General features: G+C 48.5%; 1 protein-coding gene across 5 annotated transcripts in view; it reads right to left on the bottom strand.

Moving 5' to 3' along the window:
- Mprip (myosin phosphatase Rho interacting protein) overlaps positions 1–25,445 on the bottom strand; it is a 139,494-nt gene that overhangs the window by 80,990 nt on the left and 33,059 nt on the right. For all 5 annotated transcript variants that reach the window (XM_076869206.1, XM_076869204.1, XM_076869208.1 and 2 more), the window contains exon 3: positions 24,114–24,179. In XM_076869206.1, the coding sequence (XP_076725321.1) occupies positions 24,114–24,179 (66 nt within the window). The remainder of the gene's footprint in view (positions 1–24,113; positions 24,180–25,445) is intronic.

Consider the following 25,445-nt stretch of genomic DNA (forward strand, 5'->3'; position numbering starts at 1 on the left):
GGCTGGGAGCAAAGATGCACAGGTCCAATACTGGGTCTATTGGCTGACAGGCACTGAAGGACATTCATTTTCATTTCTCCAACCTGCCACGACATCCTGGAATGAAAAATGGCACATGCTAGCCACCATGACAAGGGTGCACCTCAGCATGCCCAGCATGCCCAGCATGGGAGCTGTCCCATGTGTGTAAGTCAGCAATGGCTGTTATTAACCTGTTTTATCTGTGATCCCTGTGCCAAGCACTTTCCAATGCTTTTCAAACCTAATCCACACAAAAAAACAGACTGCCTAAGATCCTGGTGTCAGAGGAGAGAGATGGTGGCTCTGACTACAGGAAAAAAGGAGGTCTGACTAGACTGCAAGCCCTGATCTTTGCCAGATAACAACTTCTGTTCAACCAGCAATTGGGACAGACCACATCCCTAGAGGCATCCAGAATGACTCCTTCCCATCCTGTTGCCACTAAGATCCTCTCCCACTCCCTAAGCCCACTGTTCCTCCCCAGAACCATGCATACTACCCACCTCTTCTACTAAGCTAATTAAATGCCTCTCATTAATTTCAGTCCCAGGATGTCTCTACCTAAGATGAACTGTTAGAATTTGCAGGGTGACTTCAACTATCTCCAAAATGTTAGGCCACAACTACCCATGGCACTGGGGGGTCACAAGAGGAGACTCCTCACTCAGTGTGCTTAAGTTCACCATGCGTAGAGCTGCTAGAGACAGAAAGGGCCTTTCCTCTGGGGAGAAGCTAAAATGATGATTATTCCCAAGAAAACAGCCCTGGCCTCATGCCCTAGGAGATGTCCTCTTGTTTAAAGGGAACAAGGAAACTTTATTTAAAGATTTAATTCTTTCAGCTTAAAATAGAACCAGGGCATCAGAAGTTAGGGAACCACGTGCAAACAACCATTGTCTGGGGCAGGATGTAAGACAGCGTATTGGAAATCAATCTGTTTTTCTGCAAAGATTAGACTTCCATCTTTTTCAATTCTCTTTTCACCCCTGTGATGTCTGATGTAGCAGACAAGAGAAGGAGACGCTGGGTCACCAGACGGAGAAGGACCCTATGAAGAAGAAGCCACCATCAGTGCTGACAGCCCAGTGAAGTTCACTTGAGACAGGTGGGGGCAGAGCGGAGTGCTGTGGCAGTAAAAACCTTTGTCTCCTGAAAAAACAGGAGCTTTGCTTAAGGCATGAGCTTCAACTCTTTCCAAGTAAAAAGAGAAGGCTAGATAGAAGGATCAAAGCACGGGTAAGCTGGGGAAGCTCCACCAGGCCTCCAATTTGGCAGCTTACTAAAAATAGAGGCCATCGCTTCCAACAGCCAGGGTCACTAGACATCCTGGAGGCCACTGCTGGGGCCTGGGGTTTGAGCATCTTTTCTAGCAGTGTGGAGGGAGCAGGGGCTCCCACCAGCCAGGGCAGAGGACAGGGCAGGGCCTGGAAACAAGCTCCTCCATTTGGAGGAGCAGCACAGCAGAGGCTGTGAGCATGGCCTCCTTAGCACCACGCTTTGCCCACACTTTCACTCCAGGCTTTTGCCAAAACACATCCATTCTCATCTTAAGGACTCTAAAGCCTCATACTGGAAGTGACTCAGCTCACAGCTATCTGGAGGGACCAGGCCCTCTGACTCACGGCCCACCTTCCCTGGAGGGAGAGGGTGCAGGAAACAGATTGGTTTTACCTGGTGGTGCACACTTGAGTCTTTCAACTTGCAGGCACCTGCACCTGAGGTATGAATACTTACTGCTTAGAGTGCACAAGGCCTACATGCCACATCCATTCTTGGGCAGGTGAGAGACAAAAGCATTTACAAAAGGGATGAGTAAACACAGCTGATGCACAAAGAGACTAGAAGAAGATCCTTATCTAGCTGCTTGTTCAGGGTAGCCCATAGCAAAGGGCTGGTATCTGCCCTGATGTGTCCTAGCAGGCCCAGAGAGAGTCCTCTAGAAACAAAGGCACAATGGCTGACCTGGAAGTGCAGATATGAAGGAGGGTGCCACCCACAGAGGTCACCAGGGGTAATCAGGGAGCCCCTGCATCTGCTTAGCCCTTCTCAGCAGTGTGCACACCAAACACAGGGGCATGTGGCACAGTCCACTCTTTGACGCCTGTCAGCCTGGGAAAGAGGTTGCTCTATCACACAGGTGAGGAGGAGGCTCACCCCAGGTTTCTCAGCTGGTGGCTTTGGGACCGACTCACTGGCCCGCTTACGCTTTTCCTCCTGACCTAGGGCCTGACCCAGGGACTCAACCTGCCATCACAAGGACATGGGAAGAAGGTGGAGTCGGATAGGCCCTCTCTTCTTCTACCAGTCTTCCTGGAGCTCAAGGTGTCCCAGAGGTCAGGCAGGACAACACCAGGATTTGAGTCTCCTATAATGCACAAACACAAGTCAAGGGCTTGTGAAGGAAGGAAGGGGCTCTGGGAGCCTAGCAGAGCAGATGGCAAAGTCCCCCTCCAGCCTGAGGCTAGCCGACAACAGGAATGGCCTGTAAGAAGAGCAGGGATGGGGGTGTCTCAGAAACACGTCTCAAAAGTTTCCTCTTTTGCTTCCCTTGCCTCCTTGGGCTCACCCTCAAGTCCAGGGTCAGCCACCTCTCCTCTAGGCCACACCCGACCTGCTGGGAGCTGGGAGGGTGAGCTGAGGAGCCAGTGCTGAAGGCACAGACACAGGGGACTCCAGCTGCTCTTTCCTGGAGCAGTCTGGGAACGGGTACCGGCAGCCAAAAGGAGCATCCACAGCCTTCTGCCTTTCAAGTTCTGTTTCTACAACTCTATGCTCAAGAAATAATTCCAAAAAAATAGGGAAATATATGCACTACTGGAATCCTTGCTCATGTCTACACAACTGTCAAAATGCTTCTGAAGGCTTCTTCTCCCTTCTATAAACTGCTTCTTCACCAGTGGGCAGGTGTCCCTGGAATTGAGACAGGGAGGGGACTGGAGATGGGGCCTGTCCCTTAGTCTGAAGGCCACACAAGCACAGCAAGCAGGAGACAGCGAAGGCCTCCCTGAACTTTCAGATGATAACTGAGCTCCACTGCTTTCTGGATTTATGTCCGCGCCTAAAAACCTCCCTGTGATACAGACAAGAAAGTCCAGGGTTAGTGAGGTTACAAAGGCCACGAGAGCCAGCTAACAGATGGCACAATTGGAATTCAACTCCCATACACAGTGTCACTTATTTTCTGACAACTGCCAGAGGACAGAATAATTCAACTTAGTTTTGACTGATTGGTGGGAGTAGGGGGAGAGCTCTTGGCATGAGCCATGGGCCTGGCCTCTGGTTCCTAGACTCACTGGCCTAGTGGTCAGGTAGACTGTGTGTACACTCCACCTGGTGCCAGAATCACTTGGAGACCCAGGAGAGGCAGTGAGACACTGTGGATAACCTGAATATCAGTGTGAATCTCTCTGGGATGGAAACTGAGGGCTTCCAAGACACTCTCATCCCTGCATCCACCCCTCCATCTCTATGCCCAGGGTGCTGCAGTGCAGAGGTGGCAAAGGCCCCACCCCAGGAGGAGACACCACTCTGCCTTCTACTGGCTACCCCGTGACAGCCTGACACTGGCATAGCTGTGACACCTGGAGAGTTTTTCCTCAGGAACTCACTTTAAGCAAGTCATCATTTAAACCCCCAACTTCACATCAGGCTCTTTCTGAAGAGTTGGTTTATCAATTCATCTTTGTAACTTCCTATTTTTGTAAAAATATGTACAATAAACATGTTAATTTTATAACTGGGAAAAATGTTATAAACAGCAAACAACCTTTGTGGCATTTGCTCTCCTGCATCTGAATGATCCTCTTGGCTTCCAGATCAAGTCAAATCTTTACGTCTTTTTTACTGTCTACATACTAGAGACAGGTTTGCTGTACTTTGAGAAATCTAAGGAGGAAAATTAAAAATTGCAAGAAAAGCAAAGTTTTGAAAGGATGACTTTTCACATTTCCTTAACTGTTTCCACAGAAGGAAGCGACTTGGTCATTCTGGGAGTCTCTGCTGGACCTGTGGAGGCACAAGACCTGTGAGCAGGAGCAGCCAATGGCTCTCAGCTGGCTCTGCTCTAATTCCCAAGTGCAGTGCTGTGCCTCTGACATGGCTATTTTTGGGTTTCTGAGTGGGGTAAAAAGAAAGAAAAGAAATGCTTTGCACATCCGCCTTGCTGAGCAGCGCCCTGCCCAGCTCTTTCTCCAGCCCCTCCCTCTGTGGCCCCTCTGGGGGAAGGAAGCAGACCCTTGTGCATTCTACCTCCCCCACCCCCATCTTTCTCCCCTGCTCCCAATCTGTGGGCCTCACCCACTTGCTTGTCTCTTTATACAGAGCTGGGAAAATGTGGAGATAAATAAAGCCTCAATTAGGCAGCCGGCCAGTGTGGGGGATGGGTGGGGAGGGGTTTGAGGCTCTGTCCCAGCCCAGGAATGCCTGAGAAAGCTCCCAGGACTGCAGGCAGCCTGGAGGTTGGAGGCTTCCCACAGCCCTTCAGCCTGCACTGGCCAGGCACTGAGGACAGGGGCTGGGAGCCGACTCCATCCCACGCACAGTTCCCCTACACAGCCTGGCTTGCTGCAGGGGGCCTGACTCCCCTGCCACCCCAACATGCAGAGGAAGAAAGGACCTGGTGGAGAGGGACGTGCCCAGCAGGGCGGCATCAGTCCAGCCAGAAGCTGTGCAGACCTCCAGGCCTAATGAAGGCAGTTTTTCCTTTCCACCTTTGAAAACTCAGCATTTCTTATTTATTCTTTTCTGAGACTGGAAAAAGCAATGAAAGGGAGATTTTATTTCTCTGGAAGACTTGAGTGGGGGCGGGGGGGGTAGAGCAGCAGTGTGTGTGTGGGGAGGAGACAGGGCCAGCACAGGCTCACAGATATTTTTAGAGACATGGGAATTAAGCAAGCAGGGAACTTCTGGGGCCGGAAATGGTTTTGTTTCTATCCCAGTTACAAAAGGCCAAATGGGTGGTGGAAAGTCAGGGACTGGAGGCAGAGTAGGGCAGGGCAGGATCAGACCCTGGGGAAGGAAAACCCAGGCCAAGAGCTCTCTACAGGCCTTGTGATCCTTTATGCTGTGGTGCACAACTGCACTGGGGGCACTAACCCAGGAGTGCCAGCTCTTGGCCTCCCCTATTCTCAGCCTCAGTGGCGCAGGGAGGCAGCAAGCAGAAAAGGGCAAAGCCAATCATCCCAGTTCCTTTGCTGCTGGTTCTGATTTGACAGGGAAAGAGTGAAATGGGATCCAAGTTAAGATCTTTCTATTATTTGCAGGTTCCCAATGAGTCAGGCTATCTCAGTTTTTGAAGACCACGAGCCGTCTTATTCACCTGTGGGGTCCCATGCTCAAAAACCATCTCTCTACAGCCTGAGGAACAACCACACAAATCTGGGGGTAGAATGTGGAAAAAGGAAAATACAGAAGACAGTGAGAGACCCACCCACCCCATGCCTCTGCCGCTGATGGGAGGATGGCGTTTTCTGGAACACCAAGGCAGTGGCTCCTGACAGCCTCAAAAGCTCAAACCCTGCACTCAGCCATTCCAGGGATGTTCCCTGAAGTGCTATATTAAGAAGGAAGAAAGGAAAAGAATTGGAAAACAACTTGGAATAAAGGAATCAAAAAGAGCCCACGATAGAACAGTGACTAGCTAATGAAGACTGCTTTGAAGGATGACATAAGGAACTGCTAGATAGACTATTTTTATTAAAAATAACAGATTGAAAGCCAGGCATGGTGGCACTTGCCTGTAATCCCAGTGACTCAGGAGACAAAGGCAGGAGGATCATAAATTTAAGGTCACCCTGGGCAATCTAGTGAGACCCTCAGCAACTTAGTGAGACCCTGTCTCAAAATAAAAAATAAAAAGGACTGGGGTTGGGGCTGGGGTTCTGGCTCAGCGGTAGAGCCTAACACATATGAGGTTCTGGGGCTGACCTTCAGCACCACATAAAAATAAATAGAAATAAAGGTATTGTGTCCAACTACAACTAAAAAAAAAAAGACGGGGGATGTGACTCAGTGGTAAAGCTCCCCTGCATTTAATCCCCCCCCCCACCAAGGAGGGCGGGATTATACACATTTAAAAATCTTACTTTAGGCCTCACATTAGCATATAATTACACACCCCAAGAGGTTACCTGATATGAACTGATTTTTAGCCTCAGGTGGTAAGATTTAATTGGACAATACTGTTTTCTGCTTACTCAAAATCTCACTACAAACCTAATTTTACTTCTGGCCCAGAGGGGAAGTATCACTACTCACTCAGTCTCACTGCTCTGGCTGATCCTGCCTTCTGAAGCCCCTATCCCCTCATACCCTACAGAATTCCTAATTTCTTCTTCCCTGGAGGCCCAGAGCTTGCCAGCTGGCTCCTGCAGATGGACAGAGAGACAGTGTCTGTCTCTCTCACTATTTAGGAGCCCTATGATGGCTGACACCTTGGTTTTTCCTCTTTATTTTCCCAACTTTGAGCCCATCCAAGACGCACATCAAATCAGCAACCCATGAATGAATGAGTGAATTCTTGTGGTTTCCTGAGGCTGTGGAGCCATGAGGAAGAAACATGGAATAGAGCTTAGGAAAATATAATAGCACTCTGTGGCTCTGGAATAAGGACGGTCCACACCCCCGGTCTCTCTGATGGTAGTTCTCAAGACTGCCAGAGTACTGGTTGCAAAACCTGTCCAGGCCATGGCAACAAGGGTCTTATTGTTGGTCCCAGGTAGGTGACCAGGCCATCAGTGAAGGGCTTATTCTCAACAGATTAGATAAACCGTCTCCCTCCAGCCTTCTGGAACAGTAGTCGGTAACCCTTGGGCTTTTGACCAGGAGAATTTGGGATTTCTTTTTTCTTTGGAGGGAGTGGGGGTGGGAATGCAACCAATTATGAAAGTATCTCTTCTTCATAAAAGGGATTTAAGAAAATAACAGTCAGATATTTAACTCAGGATAGGAACACACACGTTTCCTGGGAGGTATGTGTGCATCTGCATTCACACACAATCACGCACAACCTGCCAGGTACACACAAAGAGCTATCCAGGCCCAGATCAACAATACGGCCCACACAGGATCAAACAAGGACAGGGACAGCACAGCAGGAAGGGCTTGCCCATGGTGGCAACCAGCACACACCTTCAGTGTGCAGACCATTCTGACACACACATGGGACCTCGATTTACACATGGTTGACTGAACATAGTAGTGTGTTCGATTTCCTGCCGAAACAAAAATGACCATAAGAGAAAAAAGAAAGGTATAAACTGTCAAGGACGGAAGTCATCAATTAAATTTAGAGTAGGGAATGGCTGAATACATGAACAGTGACCACATGGGGGGCAGAGAAAGCTTCCAGAGAGTAGCTTGGAGGAAGCAGACACTGCCCCAAACACTAGAGTGCAGGCTTGGGGACCCAGGGGTTTCAGACACAAGAGACTGATCAGCATCTGTACAAAGGATAGCCAAATGCCAGAGGCCCAGTTTCAGAGATTCCCTATTTTGTACCAACCAGCAGCAACCAAAGGGTCCTCCCTAAAAAAATAAAATAAAATAAAAAAATAAAAATTCTGATTCAGGGGCAGCATGAAGGGCTGGAGGTTGGGAGGAGTGGACTACCAGCAGGAAGACTCCAAGAAAGTCAGCATCCTGACAGGGAAGGCCCCACCCCAAGTTCTGCTGCCTAGGGGGTCCCTAGGCTGGAGATGAGAAAATCTGTATTTCAGGAAACTGACCAACCCAAGAGAAAGGCTTCCTAAGGCTGAAATTCTCCAAAGAATGGAGATAAGGAGGGGATATTCAAGGATCCTCTCAATGGAGCCAGTCCCCTACCTGGCTGTCCTTCTAAGGCTTATTAATGAACTCACCCCTACACACTCCATACACATGCACAGTCTCAATCGTTTGAGAGAACCCAAGACTAAAACCAACAGAAAGGAAACTAGGAAAACACATGTCAGACCAGAGATACAACAGTTCAGAAAAACTGAAATGATTAGAGAAAAATGCTGCAACTAGGAAGCACAAATGAGAGGTTCTAAAAGGGTACATATAAAGAACAAAAAGTGAGCTAAAAGAAGATAACAGGGGTTGGGGTTTAGCTAAGTGACAGAACACATGCCTAGTAGGCACAAGGCCCTGGATTTGATCCCCAGCATCATTTGAAAAAAAAAAACACCTTGCCTCCCCCACCCCACCCCCCCAGAACACAGCAGCAGCAGTTAAAACTGTGAAAACCAAAAAACAGGGACTCAGCAAAAGGACTCTAATGGAGGGCTGATGCCATTCAGGACCAAAGCATTGTGAAAGGACAGTAACATTAGGGACTCTGCCCAGAGGAACTGGCAGCCAAATCATAGGAGCTCCAGAGGTAAAAAAAAAAAAAAAAAAAAAAAAAACCAGTGGAAACAAAGCAAAGGAAATTACCAGAGGAAACTACACACACAAACACGCTGGGCCAGGACAGAGCTTTCCCTGCTGAAAGATACACAGGCTTCTGAGCTCAACGATAAAAACCAGATCCATACCAAGGCATGTCTTCACGCAATTTTAGAACTCAGGGGTAAAAGAGTTTTCAGAGCAAAAATTCAGTTCATTTACAAACTATCATATCAGATCTTTGTGCCCAGAACTTCTCAGCTGTACCAGTAGAAGTTAAAGACAGAATTCCAAAGTGCCTTCAGAATTCCAAAGGAAAATTATTTCCTACATTATATCCTACAGAGAGCGTAGCCACCAACCCAGAACGTGGGTAGTAGGACATAGGCAGAGCTTCAACGACCTCCCTTCCCTCCTCCCTTTCTTGGGAGGCTGCCCACATGAAGAAGTAAACCAAAAAAAGAAAAGATGGCCCCAAGAAATCGGGGAGAAGGAAGAGAAGTCCCAGGCTGATGGTGAGGATGGAGAAGCAAGGCCCGGGTCAAAAGCTACAAGGTAGGTAGGAGAAGAGCCAGACGGCAGTGGAACAGGGGGTGAGAAGGCTCCCTGAAAGCTGCTATCCGGACAAAAAAGAACCGCCGTCCCAGGCAGCTGTCTACACTGAGAAGAGTGTTAGAGTTCCACTGGAAAATTTAGGGTTCAATTAGGAGTAGCTAAATAGAAAACTCAAACAAATCAAGGTTCAGAAAGGTGATTATTAAGGCAAAAAAACACAAATATTGGGTAAGGAAACAGAATCCTAGTTTACTACATGGCTCGAATGTGTACACTTATTACATTGTCATAATAATGTAGACTCTACTGATATAACCCCAATATTCAACTTAATGTAACTGTCCTGGCAGGGTGAAGGTGACAGAGGAGGTGACCATGCATGTGGTATACATACACGTGTGGACACATACGCACTTGCTATAGGAGCGATGCGCAAAGCCAGGCAAGGGTACAGAACTGAAACCTATTTTGTGGTGCACAAAATCAATAGATGGTATCTTTTGAAACTCGAGAAGTAGCAGTAAAAACATGTTACTTACAAATGTAGAAAAATGAACTAGAATACCCTTGCTTCCTCTGGGAGCCAGACTCAGGTGTAGGAAGGCCCAGGACAGGGTGGTATTTTTTTGTGTCACAGATATGTGGCTACATATCGGACTTTTTAAACTATGCACATATATTGTTTTGGAAAAACAAAGTTCTATGATGCCTTTAAAATTACCATCTGACCCATTTTCTGCCAGAACATACGATCCAAGTACTGTGCAATAGGGAGGAAAATAAGTATTTGTTATGTAACATTTTATCCCCCACCAAAAAAAAGAAACCCAAATGGCTACCCCACCATCAAGCCAATGAGAAATTAAAATCACTCCCTGAGGGTTGGGGGACCGCTGCCCAGGCCCCTCAGATCCTATGGTAGGCACTTCTCTGCAAGTGTGGCCATGTACTATGCTCTTCACTGGGCTTGTTCCCCTCAGCAAACCCTCACCTAGAGCACTCACTGCAGCACAGCTGGTGCTGCCTGAAGGAGTCAGGAACCCTCGCTTCCAAGTCTTCAAGGCTATTACATAATTCAAATACCTGACTTTGAGAGAAAAAAACAGAATATTTAAACCAAATAACTGGTTGTGTTCTAAAACTAGGCAAATACTTTTTTCCCAAATGGGAAAAGGCCAAGAGACATACGGCCAAAACCGCCACCTGTTTATATAATGCTCAAGTGTGTAATTCCACCCAAAAGGTGTATATTCCACACAGCAACCTCCTCTATCCATCCCTTCAAACTCCTACACAGGCTACCTCAGGTGTTAAACTTCAAGCACATACACCTGCGACTCCTAGATGGCTGATAGAATGCCTCAAGCCAACAGATGTGCACAAGCCCAGGTCTGTTCCTTCTGCAGGTGAGGAACAACAGGGACAACCCACCACTGGCCTGGCAGGCCTTGCTCCTCTCACCCCATGGGGCCGACCGTAGCAGGGCAAGGGAACAACCAAGCAGACAGACTGAATATCCACTGGCCACAGCGGTGAGTGTCCGTCTTTCCCTAGGAGCCTCTGAAGAAACAGATAAATGGCTGCATGACCTCAGGAGCAAAGGCTTACTCCCATTTTCCTGCTTAGCACAGCATCTGACCCAACACCCCCAGGAGAGACACAGAACATGGGTGTGAGCAAGTGAGGAGACCTTCAAGAGTCCCCATCAACCATATTCTTGCCATTCCACTGCCCACTCCCCTTCTGGCAAGGATGCCTGCCTTTCCAACATGACTTCTGAGGATGCGCTGTGACCTCCCCAGTGTTGCACACAACACAGTGCCCCGCATAAGTCCACTGTGACCAGGGCATGTCAAACACGGACTCACAGCTGCTTCTCTGGCTGAAGCTGTGGTGCTGATCATTTAACTCTCCACACGACTGTGAAAGGCATCCACTATGAGGTGGAGGAGTCAAGGTCTGCCACAAGGACGACACGAGTTGGGCTGAACACTGTGCTGAGTACCTGCCACACTGCCTGCCTCTGTGGGAGGAGCGACATGGCCAATTGAAACAGAGCCCAGCAGGGCCTGGAAAGCATGTGGGTTGTTTCTTGCTAAGGGTTCTGATAGGATGCTCAGCTCAGTGGCCCCTACCCATCAAGGCTACCACAGCAAAGCTCCATTTCCGACAATTGTCAGCATTTACAATTGAACCCCACCTGGGCTAGCTGCTTTCCTAACCTAACCTGTTGGGAGAATGAATTGTGCTCTGTGCTCCATCTTGGAAAGGAGGCTCCAAAGCTCAGAAACTCCAGGCATTCTTACAAGGTACGGTGCTGCCGCTCTCCTACCCTAGGCCCACACCTCCCACCACAGCTTCTCCCTTCCTCCCATCTTGCACCTTGGCTGATCCTGGGATGAGAGCCTCAGCTGCCCCAACTTCTGAAGTTGGATGGGGCTGGAATGTATAACACAGGGAAAGAGCCCTGGACAAGGACCCACTATCTAGCTGTGATCTGGAACAGCCAGCTGTGTGTCCCTAAAAGCATGTCCTACCCTGCCTGCAATCACTCTGTGCCTACTGACCACCCAAGGACCTGCTGGTTGGGTGAGTCCCTCACCAGCCCCCAGCCGTTCATTAAGGACTCTGCTGGGAGAGCTACTGTCTGTGGTAGAATCAGTCAATGGAAACCACTGGCAGGGACTGCACAGAGATCCCTTCTCCCTGCCAGGTCTATTTCCTCACCTGTCACAGGTGAGGGTGACATCCTTTAGAGGATGGCTCCAACAACCCTCCTTCCCAACACCACATGCATCTATCATTCTCTTGGACCTTCCAGCTACAGCTAGAGCAGCCCAGGTGAGAAGCCACTGGGAATTAAGGCCAGGCATCTGCCACACCCAGGCATGAGGTTAAGAGGCAGCCTGGCCCTTTGCTGCCCGTTGCTTCATGTCATCCAGCTTGTTATGGGCACTTAGTACTCCCAACAGATGATATCCACCACCCCATAGTGATAGTGAGTGCTTCTGATCTGGCTCATTCTGACACAGCAGCACTCTTCAAACTTTAACCAGATGAGGGTCTGGAATGTGTGGGCCAGAGTAGCTCCACCTACCAGGCCCAAGGCTCCAAGACCCATAGCCCCAGGCTAGAATACCAGCTTTGCCCGGAAAATAACTGGACCTTGCGTAAAGCCCTGCCCTCCCCAGGGACTGTATCAGAAACTGCCTCCCTGGTTGGTGCATGATTCCTTTCTTTTCTTTACTTTTACCCTTGGCCCACCCCCAGTGCTAGGGATAAAATCCAGGGCTTTGCACTGGTGTGCTAGGCATGTCCTCTAACACTGAGCTACAACTCCAATCTAGTGCATGTCTTTATACTTCTGCATTATTAGTCCAGTGTGGTCAGTACCTAGTGGTCATCAGCACTACCTCTTTTCAGCTGAGGTGCAGGCATTGCAAGGACCCCCTAGCCACTGCATCTTAAAATAGCTAAGGGGGGCAGAGGCAACATATCCATGCTGCAAATTGACTCTGAAAAGCAGCCTATCCATGCCCTACTACCTAGGCAGAGGTGCAGATGGAAGCCCAGGAGCAAGGTTATCAAGGAGGGACAGAGGCAGGGAATCATACCTCTAAGACCCTTCTGCTTGATAGGACAAGCCTGCTTTGTGAAGCCAGCTGGAGGTAGATTACAGTCCTTTAAGGCCCTGTGGTTTTGAAAACTTCAGTCTTCCTTCACCTTAGTGCCCCAGGCTTGGTCTGCACCTTACATTTGAAAAGTAAACATAAGACCAATCACCACAAGACTCCTAAAGAAAAAGAGGTCTTTTCTTCCTCCTTTGCCTCTCCCCAGGGCCAGCTTGATGAACAGGATACTCGGCAGTGAGGCATCTTCCCCTCTAAGGGGCTCACCTCACAAGCTGACTTGCTAAGTGCTGGGCAAAGCCTTCTTTGTCACCCCACTACAAAAGGGACGGCTCTTTGAGGACCATTTCTATGCAGACATTCCCTTATTTCTTCTCATTCTGCAAACACAGACACCCCAGCAGAAGAGAGACGCTGGCTCCAGGTGAGGAACGCACCATCCATCAAGGACAATCTCTGTGGCCCCTCTTCACCCTTTCCTTCTGTGCTGGGCTCATGCCAGCAATGGTATCCTGGAGTCTTACTGAACCTTGCTGAGTCCCCTGGCTCAGATAAGAATCCAGCCAAGAAAAGAAGTGAGAAGTCACACCCTCTGCTCACACAGAGGTAGCAGGTCTGCTGGAAAGAGGATGGCCTTTCCTGCTGCTCTCCTGGCTGGGTCCAGACAACACCACTTCAGCCTTTTGAGCCTGGCCCAGTACCCTCTCTCTGCAGGCTGTTCAGGCAGAGTTCACCTGTCCTTCTTTTCCGCAGCAGTTCCTTTGGTTATACCCCCTGTGGCTGCCTGAATAACGGTTCCCAAAGTATCCATGCCTTGATCTCCAGCACTTATGAATATTCTCTAGTTGACAAAAGTGACTTTGCAGGTATGATTAAATTAAGGATCCCCAAATAGCAAGGTTATTCTGGTTTATCCAGGGGGCCTTCTTTTTTATTATTATTGGTTGTTCAAAACATTACACAGCTCTTGACATATCATATTTCACACATTTGATTCAAGTCCGTTATGAACTCCCATTTTTAAATGCAATCCTAAGGGTCCTCATTAGAGAACAGAGGGAGATTTGACAAAGAAGAGGAGGAATCGTGTGGCAGGAACAAGAGATCACAGGGAAGTGAGGAAGGGGTGAGGACCTGAGGAATACAAACAATGGTCCCTGGAGTGTGCGAAAAGCCGATTCTCCTGCAGAGCCTCCAGTGGGAACCAGCTCTTCCCATGCCTTGACTTGAACTCTGGACTTCCAGTATTGTGAGAGAGTAAGTAAATGTTGTTTTACGCCATTAAGTTTAAGGCAACTTGTTACAATGACCACAGGAAATGAAAACACCTACCACGCTGTGTGTAGGATCAGCACCTTCCCAAGAAGGAATTCACTCATTCACTTCAGCACAGGTGAGCACACAGCACAATGAGAGGACACCCCCTTCCTTCCAATCCCCCCAAGTAGTTCATTATCTGTCTCTGAGACCATGCAGCATCACCACTGCCTGGCCTTCAGTGAGCTTTCCCCCATCCAAAGGATGCTCATTTCCTAGCCAAACAGAAGATTCTTCTGAGACAGGGTTCTGAGTAGTGGGGAGAGCAGGAGGATTAAGACACTAGTATATTAAGCTGCCACATCTAATCCCTTCCATGGATTGGCTCATTGGTTTTCTGACTGACAGCACTACCTGTTTCCCAGGAAAGTTCTGTGCAAAGGGCAAGCCAATTGGGATCTATGGCAAGGCCCAATGCAAGGGGTCTCAAAAAGCTAAGGGTACAGGGTTCATCCTGGAGGGTGCAGCAGCTGGCTCTTGGCTGCCCAGGCCTGTGTGTGCAAGTATGGCAAGTTTGTTCATGGATATGCTGGCATTAGCCACTTGGCTTTGCTCCTTCAACTCTTTTCGGTTGTGAATGCCCATAAAATAGTTCTTTCTCTGCTGCTAATTGGTTTCCTACCCAATTACTGGGAGCCATCCCCTTACCTCACACTCCTCTCTGCAGAGAGATGCCCAGCACATCGTCACAGCCTTCAGCCAACAGGGCACAGCAACTGCCTTGGACAAGTCCACTGAAGCTGTGTGACAATGACCAGGGTGCTCATCACACCCATCTTCTCCTCACTGCCCTGCAGAAAGCCTTCTACCAACTTCACAGAACTGCCACTCCACCACCCATGACTTCCTCCCCATCACTAAGAGCTGTGCATGTGGCACAGGCAGGATAGAAGGCACCTACCTCAGTGGACAATGAGATACACAGCTGCCAGTACCCAGAAATTTCCCTACTGGACAGTGGCAGGTACACTGAGGAAGGCAGGGGAGTGTGTGTCTGGGATCTAATTATGGCACTGTCGTAGGTGGGCAGCTAAGTACTGCTTGCTGCCCTTGACTCACCACTTACGGAACTGTGAAGAAAGTTTAAAGACACTGGATAGACCCTGAGACAGAAAGGCATCCACAGAGTGCCAAGGTCCCCAGACCCCTCAGTGGGTCTTAAACTTGAAGGCAGATCTTTAGGGGAGGCTAACTGAAATGTTTACACAGAAGCTCCAGCATCAGCGTTAAAGAGGATGGCAGGCAGACCCATGCCAGTCACCTACCACACACTGGTGTGCTATCACTAACGCCTTCAATGCAAGTTCTGCTCTCCAGGTGTTGATTCTCCTGTATTTCCACATGGAAATAAAGTAACAAGGTGCTCTCTGTGTTCTGACAGGTATCCTGGGGACAGGGGACAGAGGGAGGAGGGACTTGGTCTGACCTAGATGACCTGTGTCTCTCTTGGTCTCCCAATGATTCAGGGTGACCCACAGAACCTTCCTCTGTCTGCACAGCTGGCTTGTGCCTTTTCACCTGCCCCTCTCTGCCCCTCTGAAACACTGCTGCACTCTCTCTAACCTCCTCCCTCTGTAAGGCTGGGGCTGTGCACACAGAAGTCCCACAGTGGAGGCACATGCATCAGTTCTATGCCACTGTAACAAAACGCCTTCCGTGGGCCATTTATGAAGTCAAGAGAGGTTTGTTTTGGCTCATGTTTCTGGAGGTTCAAGAGTAAGACTGGGAAGCCCCATCACTCTGGGCCTTTGGTGAGGGCAGTACATTGTGGTGGGAACACATACCATAGCCAGTGGTCATGTCTCCAAGCAGAAAGCAGACAGAGACACTGAGAGAGACTGGGCCCCCATAATACCTTTTGAGGGTTCATCCTCAACAACCTACAGACGTCCCACTAAGGACCCACCTCTTAGAGATCCACAGCACCTCCCACAGTGCCACTCAGGAAACTAGGTCCTTACATGTGAACCTTTGGGGGACACTCATCCCGACCACAGCAGCGCACAACCTCCCAATTCCAAATGCCCCTGTACAGGCCCCTGTATGGAGAGTCCTCTGCTTCTCTTTCCCAGCCTCCACTCCCTGCAGGGTAGCTCACAGGCTGTTGCCTGGGGTCCTGGCTACTCCCCATACCTGTGGGTCAGCCTCAGGGACAGTCTCAGTCACACTTCCCTCCAACGCTGCACAGAAGGTCTGGGTCAGACCATGCACAGCTAGAAGCCCCCTGGCTGTTGCCCCCAGGAGTCTGCTCTGTTCTCTGTCCACACCCCACGATCGACCATGCAGATTCTGCCCTCTAGTTGCTCCCTATGTGGGAAATGCCACATGAGCCAGTATGCACAGTTGTCAACGAGGAGAAAGAGCTACTAGGGCACAGAACTCTGTCACTGTCCCACATATAGTCTCTCAAGCTGTGTCCCGAAGATTCTCCCCCAAGCTCCCAGCTCAAGTTAAGAGGCAGGAAGGGGAGCAGCTTAAAGCTCAGGCCCCAGGTTTCAGAAGACAATGTCATACTGAACAATGTCTCCCAGAGACATGTGGAGAATGTTCCTGCAGGTATATGCTCCATTCTAACAGGTGACATGGCACACATCACATAGTTTTGGGGAAAATGTGGCACTTGTCAGCAGACGGACTTCAGTTGCACCTCTGATCTCACATCTTGAGATAACAGTAAGAGTCTCCAATCCCACATGGGTTCATCTGTCCCCCTTATTTGCAGGTTTGCTTTTCGTGGTCAACTGGGAGTAAAACTGGCCCACATTTCTTCATGATTTTACAGATAACAAGATTTGTTGTCACTACAGATTCTAGCAACTTCAAGATATGACCTTTTCCCTTAAGTCTTGAGCTTTCACCTTTTCATATATAAGCAGCATTTCATGGCTTCTCTCTGGCATATCTGGGTTGCCCACATCACTACTCTTCAGCTTTGGGGCCAGTATTAAGTAGAAGAAGGGTCACTTGAGCACAAGCACTGCATACTATGACAATGGATCTGATCTCCAAGATGGCTGCTGAGATGTTTTGGGCAACATTCATATAAATCTTACTACAGCTTTTTCCAGTTATTATTAATCTCTTACTATCCCTGATTTATAAAGTTAATATCATCATAGGGATGAAAGCACATGGTAGGTACAGGGTTCAGTACTACCTGCGGTTTCAGGCATCCACTGGGGTCTTAAAACAGTCCTCGAGGATGGAAGAGACTAGTATAAGGCCCACTGGGTCTTGGTCCCAGTGAAATGAATATAATATCCATCGACCAGTGAGGACCACGTTAGAGAATGTGCACAAGGATGCCATTGCGGGCCAAGCCAGGCATACTCCTTACAAAACTATGAGCAGGAAGGCAACCAAACACCACCTCTTTCCTCCCGGAAGACTTCTCTGCCCCGCCAACCACCTACTGCCTTTCACACCATCTGCATCGTGCTTCTGCTACAGGGTTTAATCTTCACCAGTCTCTGTGAGTCCCTACAGGCCCGAGTTCAGGAGAGGGACCTTCTCACAGCTGTGTGTCCTTCCCCCACTGGTCTTTGTTATGGATCCCAAGGAATCAGACACAGCAGATGGGCCCCAATGTCAGGGGAAGGGCAGCCTATCTGCCTGCTCAGGCAGTCTACCTAGAAAGCTCTAAGCTGGAGGCAACGAAGTCAGAGCTCAAAACCGTGCTCCCAAATAAGAATGTTCCCTGAAGCCTACACTGAGTCAAACACAGGCTCAGGGCTGTACTGAAGACATCCTAATGGAGGGCAAAGATGGCTTTGGGAGGAATCAGGCTATAGAGATCAACTGCAAAGCATGGAGTGACAAACTCAAATGCCAGTTCCTAAAGACAGCAGGGCCAAGTGGTGACACTCTCTCCTAGGCAGCCGGGGTCCCTGTGCACTGCTCAGGCTTTTATACAATAGCAGTAGCAAAAATGCATCCAGAACGAGGCAGGAAAAGGCCCTAAGATCAGAGGAATTCCCTGGACTCTCTTACAAGTAGCAAACTTTAAAGCAGCCAGAGTCTTGCCTGCCAGCACAGATCCACTGAGGCTCTTGAAGGCCAGCCCCATCAGTGCAGCCAGGAGGATCTCCAGTTCAAGCCAGCCTCAGGAACACAGGTACACAGTGTCTCCAATTTAACTTCTCTGGCTGGACCTTTGCATCCAATGGGATTGACAAACCCAAGGCTATCCCTGAGAAAACACATTCCTCAGAAAGGAAAGTGTTTTCCTACAATGTCTAGGAAAGTGGGCTGAGCTGATGCCCTCGGCACAGTCCCAACAATGTCCTGCTCTTGTCCATCCTGACTCTATCAGGGCTTCTCAAGGCTAAGGAGAGAAGCTTCCACCTCAGCACCACAGCCTGTCAGAGCTGTGCCTCCTACTCCACACCCCATGGCCTCCACGTGGAGAGGCCAAGGGGCAGAGGCAGATGAGATTCAACGGTAGTAGGCCTACTACAGATAAAAAATAAGGGAAATCTTTTGATAGGCTACAGCACAGATGGGCTTTGAGGACACTGCTCTAAGTGAAATATTTATGAGTCACACAGGGTGAGCATCCCTAATCTGAAAATCTGAAATCAAAATGCTCCAAACTCTGAAGCTTTCTAAGCCCTGAAATAGTATCAAAAGTGGAAAGTTCTGCTGGGCGAGGTGGTGCACACCTGTAATCCCAGCATCTGGGGATCCTAAGGCAGGAAGATCGTGAGTTCAAAGCCAGCCTCAGCAAAAGCAAGGTGCTAACCAACTCAGTCTCTAAATAAAATACAAAATAGGACTGGGGATATAGCTCAGTGGTTGTGTGTCCCTGAGTTCAATCCCTGGTACCAAAAAAAAAAAAAAAAAAAAAGTGGAAATTCCACATCTGACCTTATGTGGCAAGCAAGACACAATCAAAATGCAAATGCAAGCATGCTAGAAATAGTGTATAAAATTATCTTCAGGGGCTGGGTTGTGGCAGTAGAGCGTTTGCCTAGCACGTGCAGGGCCCTGGGTTTGATCCTCAGCACCACATGTAAAGAAAATAAAGGTATCGTGTCCAACTACAACTAAAAAATAAATTAAAAAAAAATAATCTTCAGTCTGGGTTTAAGGTGTATGTGAAACATATATGAACTCCACATTTAGACTTCTACCTAAGTAGACTTCTACCTATTCTAAGATAACTCAATATGTACAGGCAAATATTCGAGTATCTGGAAAAAACTGAAATCCAAAATGATTCTTGTCTGGAGCATTTCTGATAAGGGATACTCAATCTGTATAATGCTCCTAGAAGAATCAAATTCAGAGGCAGAAAGTACAGCAGTAAGCCAGGCACAGCAGTGCTCACCAGGCACAGAGAAGCACAACTGCTACTGCTTGGGAGGTTGAGGCAGGAGGGACATTAAGGTTGAGGTCGGTTCCAGCAACTTAATGAGATCCTGTATCAAAATAAAAAGGGTTGGGGGCTGGGGCTCAGTGGTACAGCCCCCCTGGGTTCATTCCCAGTGAAAGAAAGATGAGGGGGGGGTTGCCATGGCAGGGGTGGCAGGGATGAGTCGTCAGTGTTTAATGGCGACAATTTCAGTTTGAGAAGATGAAAGAGCTCTTGAGTGAGATGGTGGGGACGGCTACACAACAGTGTGAGTGTACTGAATGCCACCCAATTGCATACTTAAACATGATTAAGATAGTTAAATTTTATGTTGTAATTTATTATGATTTTTTTAAGGACAAAACATTAGATCATCTTTTTGCCTCAATTCCAGGAAGGGAACAGGCCTACCATGGAGTCCTGAAGCCTCTGGGCTGATCACACCAGCTCCTTAGCTTTACACCAGTCCCCAAGATACCCAGGAACAGTGGCAGAACCTGGCAGAGTTATGCAAGGACTTCTCAAGAAGAAAACAAGTGGAAGAGAGAAGCAGTTCCAGTTGCTAGGACCTTCACCTCATCCACTCCTGGAAAGCTGGAGGCCCAGCCAGGTTTCTCAGGCTGCTACTTGTCTGTGAGGCTGCCCTGAGCCCACCTTACCTCAGCTGCATTTGGGAAGTTTCCTTTCCTTTTTTGGGAAATCTGCCTTTCCTCCACACCCATCAGCCGCAGGGCACGTGGGTGTATCAAGAAAGTGATTTCCCAAAAAAGGAAGAGATTTCCAAAAGGGAGTCCCATCTTGGAGCTGCCCAGAAAGGCAGTGGTCAGCCCCTGGAGCTAGACATGCCCACAGGCCCCCCCACCTCAGCAGAGGTCTCCAAGAAGAAAAGGGTTCCCAAAGCAGGACCAGAGTGGGACTGCTGCCCTCTCCTGCACACCCCAACCTGCCTCTCCCGGACCCAACCCTGCAAGGCTGATAGGACCTTTCTCCTCACCACTCCTCAGAGCTCTCTGGAAGATGTTCCTCCTTCGTAAGAAGTGACCTGTAAGAGTCACCACATCCCTATCTTGCTCCAAGAACCACCCTTTGTCCCACTTTCTCCCTTTTCCCGACGGCCCCTACCCGCTTTCTAAGTCAGGAGCTGAAATTCTGTAGCAATGCATCACAACGTTGGTGAGCTCAACTCCACAAATATTTACTAGGTCTGGTCTACCCAAGCCCCATGCCAGACAATGCAGGAGACACCAAAAATTATCAGGGACCCAACAAGGGGTAAAAACGTCACAGTCCAGTTAGTAAGATGACATTTAAACAAATTAAAACAAAAGAGTAGGGGGCTAGAGTTGTGGCTCAGGGTTAGAGTGCTTGCCTAGCACCTGCAAGGCGCTGGGTTCGATCCTCAGCACCACATAAAAATAAATAAATTAAATAAAGGTATTGAGTCCAACTACGATTAAAAAAAAGATAAAAAAATTTTAAGAAAAAGTTAAAACAAATAGTAATATTATATAAAAATCAAATACTAATTTATAACAGATTGTGACTAAGTGTTAAGGGAACAAAGCAGCCATAAAATGCTATAGATCCATTACATATAGTGCAGTAGATCACTTAGTGGGTGGCCACCAGCAAGAGCTAGAGCTGAGCCTAGTAGGACCAGCAGGACCCAACATGGCCACATGCTGCTCGGAGCTGTTGTTTTTGGAAACAAACAGGTGGGGCCACTTTATAGACATGGGGTGATCTGGCATGTTACAGGAAGCACCATGTACGTGACTTCCTGGCTAAGAAATACACACAGGCAGTCCTGCTAGCCATCGATGGCTGGTGTGGAGGGAGCCCAACATAAACCCTCCAGACCAGGAGCAGGCCCACCCCTACTCTGAGACTGCCACTTCCCACACAGTGAGCAGCAAGCCAATCCCATCCCATTACCTCTCACTTGAGAAAAATCTGACAGGTAAGTCTTGTGCTATTAAAGAATGGAGCTGACAGCAAATTATATTTGCATTTTAGTTTTTAAAAATAAGCTCAAATTTAAGTAAACCACTGACTAAATCACTCAAAGAGTTTCTCGGCTTGGGTGCTGTTGATATATTGGGCCAATCCTTCTTTGGTCTGTTCTGTGCATCACAAGGATGTTGTAGCATCCAAGGCCTCCATCCCATAGACGCCAGCAGCATTCCTGCTTCAATTGTGAAAATCAAAGATGACTCTGGACGTTGCCGTGCAGTTCTGAGGACCACTGCTCTTCTAGGCACTCACAGAGAACTTTCCAGGTCACCTGGAGTTCTGCCCACATGGGCCTGCCTGCAAAGACACACTTCTTCTCCCTCAGAACTCTGCTGGCCAGGCTGAGGTGGAACTCTCTGCCAAGGGAAGGCTCCTGGACTCTGGACTTCTTGTTCCAGGGAGTGATCATGAAGGACAAACCTGATGTAGCCACCAGGCATGCAAGAGGCCTCTTGAGCTCCTACAAAAGGAGCCCCCATGTTTCTTTCTGCCTGGCCTCCACCAGGACTGCTTCTTCCCGTCTGGCTTCCACCCCAATTGCCTCTTCCTAGCTAGCCACCACCAGGATCACCTCCTCCACCTGGCTTCTACCCCAACTGTCTCCTCCTGCCTGGCCTCTACCCACCTCTCCTTGACTCCACCCTGACTGTCTCCTCCTACTTGGCCTCTACCCCATGGCCTCCTTGCAACTTCCTGATGAAATAGGGAAAATTATTAAAATCTTAAAGGCATTTTGACATAACTGCCAATGTTCTTTTTCACTCGTAGAAATAATGCCACTTTATCCCAAGAGGCACCGTGTATGTGTATACAACAACTTTAACTGGCTACCCGTCAATCATTTGCTCCAAGATCATCTGCCCATATACAAAAACCTTTCAGCTCTGGTCATCCCCCAATGCCCTCTCTTCCAAGTCTCCTGGGGCTTCTTTGTTTCCTCACACCCCTGGCACTGGGCCATCTTGGCCCCAGCACCAAATGAAATACTACCCAGCCTGCATCCAGGTTGCTGGGAGACCAGTGCGGGCCATGAGGTGTCAGCACTCCTGGCTCGATGGTCTCAATTATTGAGAAGCTCTGGGATACAGCATGTGCTTGGCGTTAGTGCCAATTCAGAGGCAGCCTGTAACCACTTTCTTTGTACTTGTGCAACAGAGCCAAAGGGAACAGTGGATTGTGCTGGACTTTAGTTGGACCCAAAGAAAGATTTCCTATCACAATAATCAGTCACCAAGGAAGGTCCAGGGAGTTCTGTTTCAGGCTGGTTTATGGCCCAAGCCCAGCTTAAACGCAATCCAGTGGGCTCTTGAGGTTCACTCTAGAATGGTAGACAGCTGCAGGACTTCCGAATGGGCCAGCCAGGAACAGGAAGGACAAGGCAAACCTCAATGCTTGTGGGAGCCCAGCCTCCCTCTAATATCTGCTTGCCCACATAAAGATCAGGCCAGGAGGACGCTAAGGGCAGAGTCTGTCCTACAGGCTGCCTCCTGCCTCAAGGACAGCAGTGACCAAGAGCATCACCTTCTTGTTCCTGCCCCTAGCAGCACCTACCTTGCCTCCGTCTAGCAGTATTCACCTCTAATCTGCTCACTGCAAACTACTCTGGACTACAGATGGTCTGGGAAAAACTTTCTGTTTCCCAGAACCAACGAAGCAACCAGTGAGGTAACAGTCAATACAGATACGTAATGGGATAACAGGTATGGATGTCATGCCTATTCACGGTCTCAGGAATAAAAGGTGAGAAAGTACCACCAACCCCCTTTTGGCATTTGCACACGTTAGCTCTAATGACCAGCCCCAAATCCCAGTGTCCCAATGCTCTGGAAGGTCCTTAAAACACAGTCACCTCTATTCACACTCCAGATCTCTCATCACTGCAGCAAAGAAATGACCTCTGCATGGGACAGGTGGGCCAACCTATTTGACATAGCATGACTAGATTTTTTAGCATGATCCCAATTTTCAGAGATTGCCCAAATGCAAGTGTAGACACACACACACTCATCATACTCACCCATTCAAAAGCAACTGGGAAAGGTGGTCAAAACGTCCCTCTTTTACCCTTTATAAGTGTAGTCATACTTTAAACATGGAAGAGAAATCTCCTTTAGAGAAAAAGGCAGGGGCTGACATGAGTGGAAAAACAAAAGCCAGAACATCCCACTTGGTTGGGCTGGGTGTTTGGTCTCTGGAGCAAGAACAGCAAACGTTCATCCAGCGTAGGACAGTCACTCAGGACCAGGAGGCTTCTAACATTAGCTAAAAACATCTACCCAAGATTGAATGGGTAAGCAAAACTAAAAGAAACTTAGAGGCAGCCCTAGGATGACAGCACATGAACCCATCTGTCCCCTGCCCACTCCTACAGGTCCACAACTTGTGAAAGTCCTTGCTGAGACTCAGGACTTTGCCCTCAATTTCCTCAATGCCAAGTCCAAACTCCTATCAGCCTTGAACAGGAGTGACTTCCCGTCTCACTACTTCCTCTCACCCTCAACCACTGAAGAAGACATCTCAAACCCAGGGTTCAGGTTTTCATAGCCATCTCCAATGGGTGCCACAAGTCCTTCAAAATAGCCCAAACATCTGAGCATGGTGGCTTATGCCTGTGATCCCAAGGGCTTGGAGAGGCTGAGGCAGAAGGATTACGAGTTCAAAGTCAGCCTCAGCAACTTAGCAAGGCCCAAAGCAACTTAGTGAGACCCTGTCTCAAAATAAAATATGAAAAGGGCTGGGGATGTGGCTTGGTGGTTAAGCACCCCTGGCTTCAATCCCACCACCCCTGGCTTCAATCCCCAGTGCCAAAAAGAAGCCCCAACAGAAGTTAGGGAGTAGGCAAGCAGGAGGACACTCACCATCTCATCCAGGGCGTAACGCAGGAGGCCATGCTCATAGAGGATGAAGAACCGCCGCTGCCATTTCTGCAATGGAGCACAGAGTCTGTCGTTAGGGAAGTCCCGGCCCCAGGTCTCAGCTGACTGAGTCCCTGTGTCTGACAAACCCAAATCTAAGGAATACTGGTTCCATGGTTTCAATTTCTGGGACAGACAGCAGGAAAAGAGACCCAAGGCATAACCACAGTGATTCATTAGCCAGGCTGGGGCCCAGAGAGGAGTCCCAAATCATATGCATGACTTGGGGCTCCACCAAGTAATATCGGGATTTAACAAGAAGCTTTTTAAAATCTGGGAGCTCATGGGAGCAAGTCATGTGTAGTCACACTTCTAATTCCTTACAGCAGCTGGCACAGATCTATCACCTGATGTGTGTCAATATTTTTTGCATGAATGATCAGACATAATCTGGAATAACCAAAGGATGAGAAGGCACTGATTTACCACTTCTGAAAAAATCCAGAAAACTGCCAGAAAAGCACATGATCCACTGGGAGACCAAAAAAAAGACAGCTAGGCTCCAGGCAGTGATGGAAAGAACTAACAAAAATCAAAAGGGAAGAGGAGCAAGACAGTGTAAACAACCCTCATCCAGGGTGTGGTCAACTGCAAAGGGACCCCCTCTCACTTTCTAACCAAAGGTCAGGTCACCAGGGGTACCAACAGTGGTAGAATGCCACTAAGAGCTGGAATGGAAAGGACTATAGAGGCACCTTCTTTCTGTGTGGAGAAGGGTTTTGTCTGCTACTGAAGCTCTTGGTCTTGGTCTAAATCATGATTGATTGGCACAGCTCCCGAACCTCAAGATCATCAGGAGGGTCCAAGACCTACACTTAACCTTTCAAAAAACCCAACCATATCCAGATCTTTACTAGCAATAAGGCCACAGAACTAACTACAATATTATGTCTCTTTGCTGTGGACTAGAATCATCAATTTACAATAATAATGATTTTCCTTTTAGAAACTGGAAATGGCGACTCTGTACAACCTTAATAGAAACCAGGAAAGGGACCTGGGAACTGTAGTCTAGACCTGTTGCTACTAAGCCCTCCCACCTGGGTAACAGGAATAGGGATGTGAAGGGCCTTGCAAGAGTGGGTGATCCAGGTTGGGTGTCCAAGGGGAGACTGCCCGGACATGTTTTCAGGAAACATTTTCAAGGTTATATGTTGTCTTTAAGATCAAAACCAATCCAGAAGGAAGCCCAAAGATACAGTGCAAGGTCAGTGGGACAAAAATATGCACTCCCAGGGCCCTGGCCCAGACAGAGAAAGGATGAGCAGCAGAGAC

This window comes from Callospermophilus lateralis, chromosome 11 (genome assembly GCF_048772815.1).
Source record: "Callospermophilus lateralis isolate mCalLat2 chromosome 11, mCalLat2.hap1, whole genome shotgun sequence".
Taxonomy (NCBI): Eukaryota; Metazoa; Chordata; class Mammalia; order Rodentia; family Sciuridae; genus Callospermophilus; species Callospermophilus lateralis.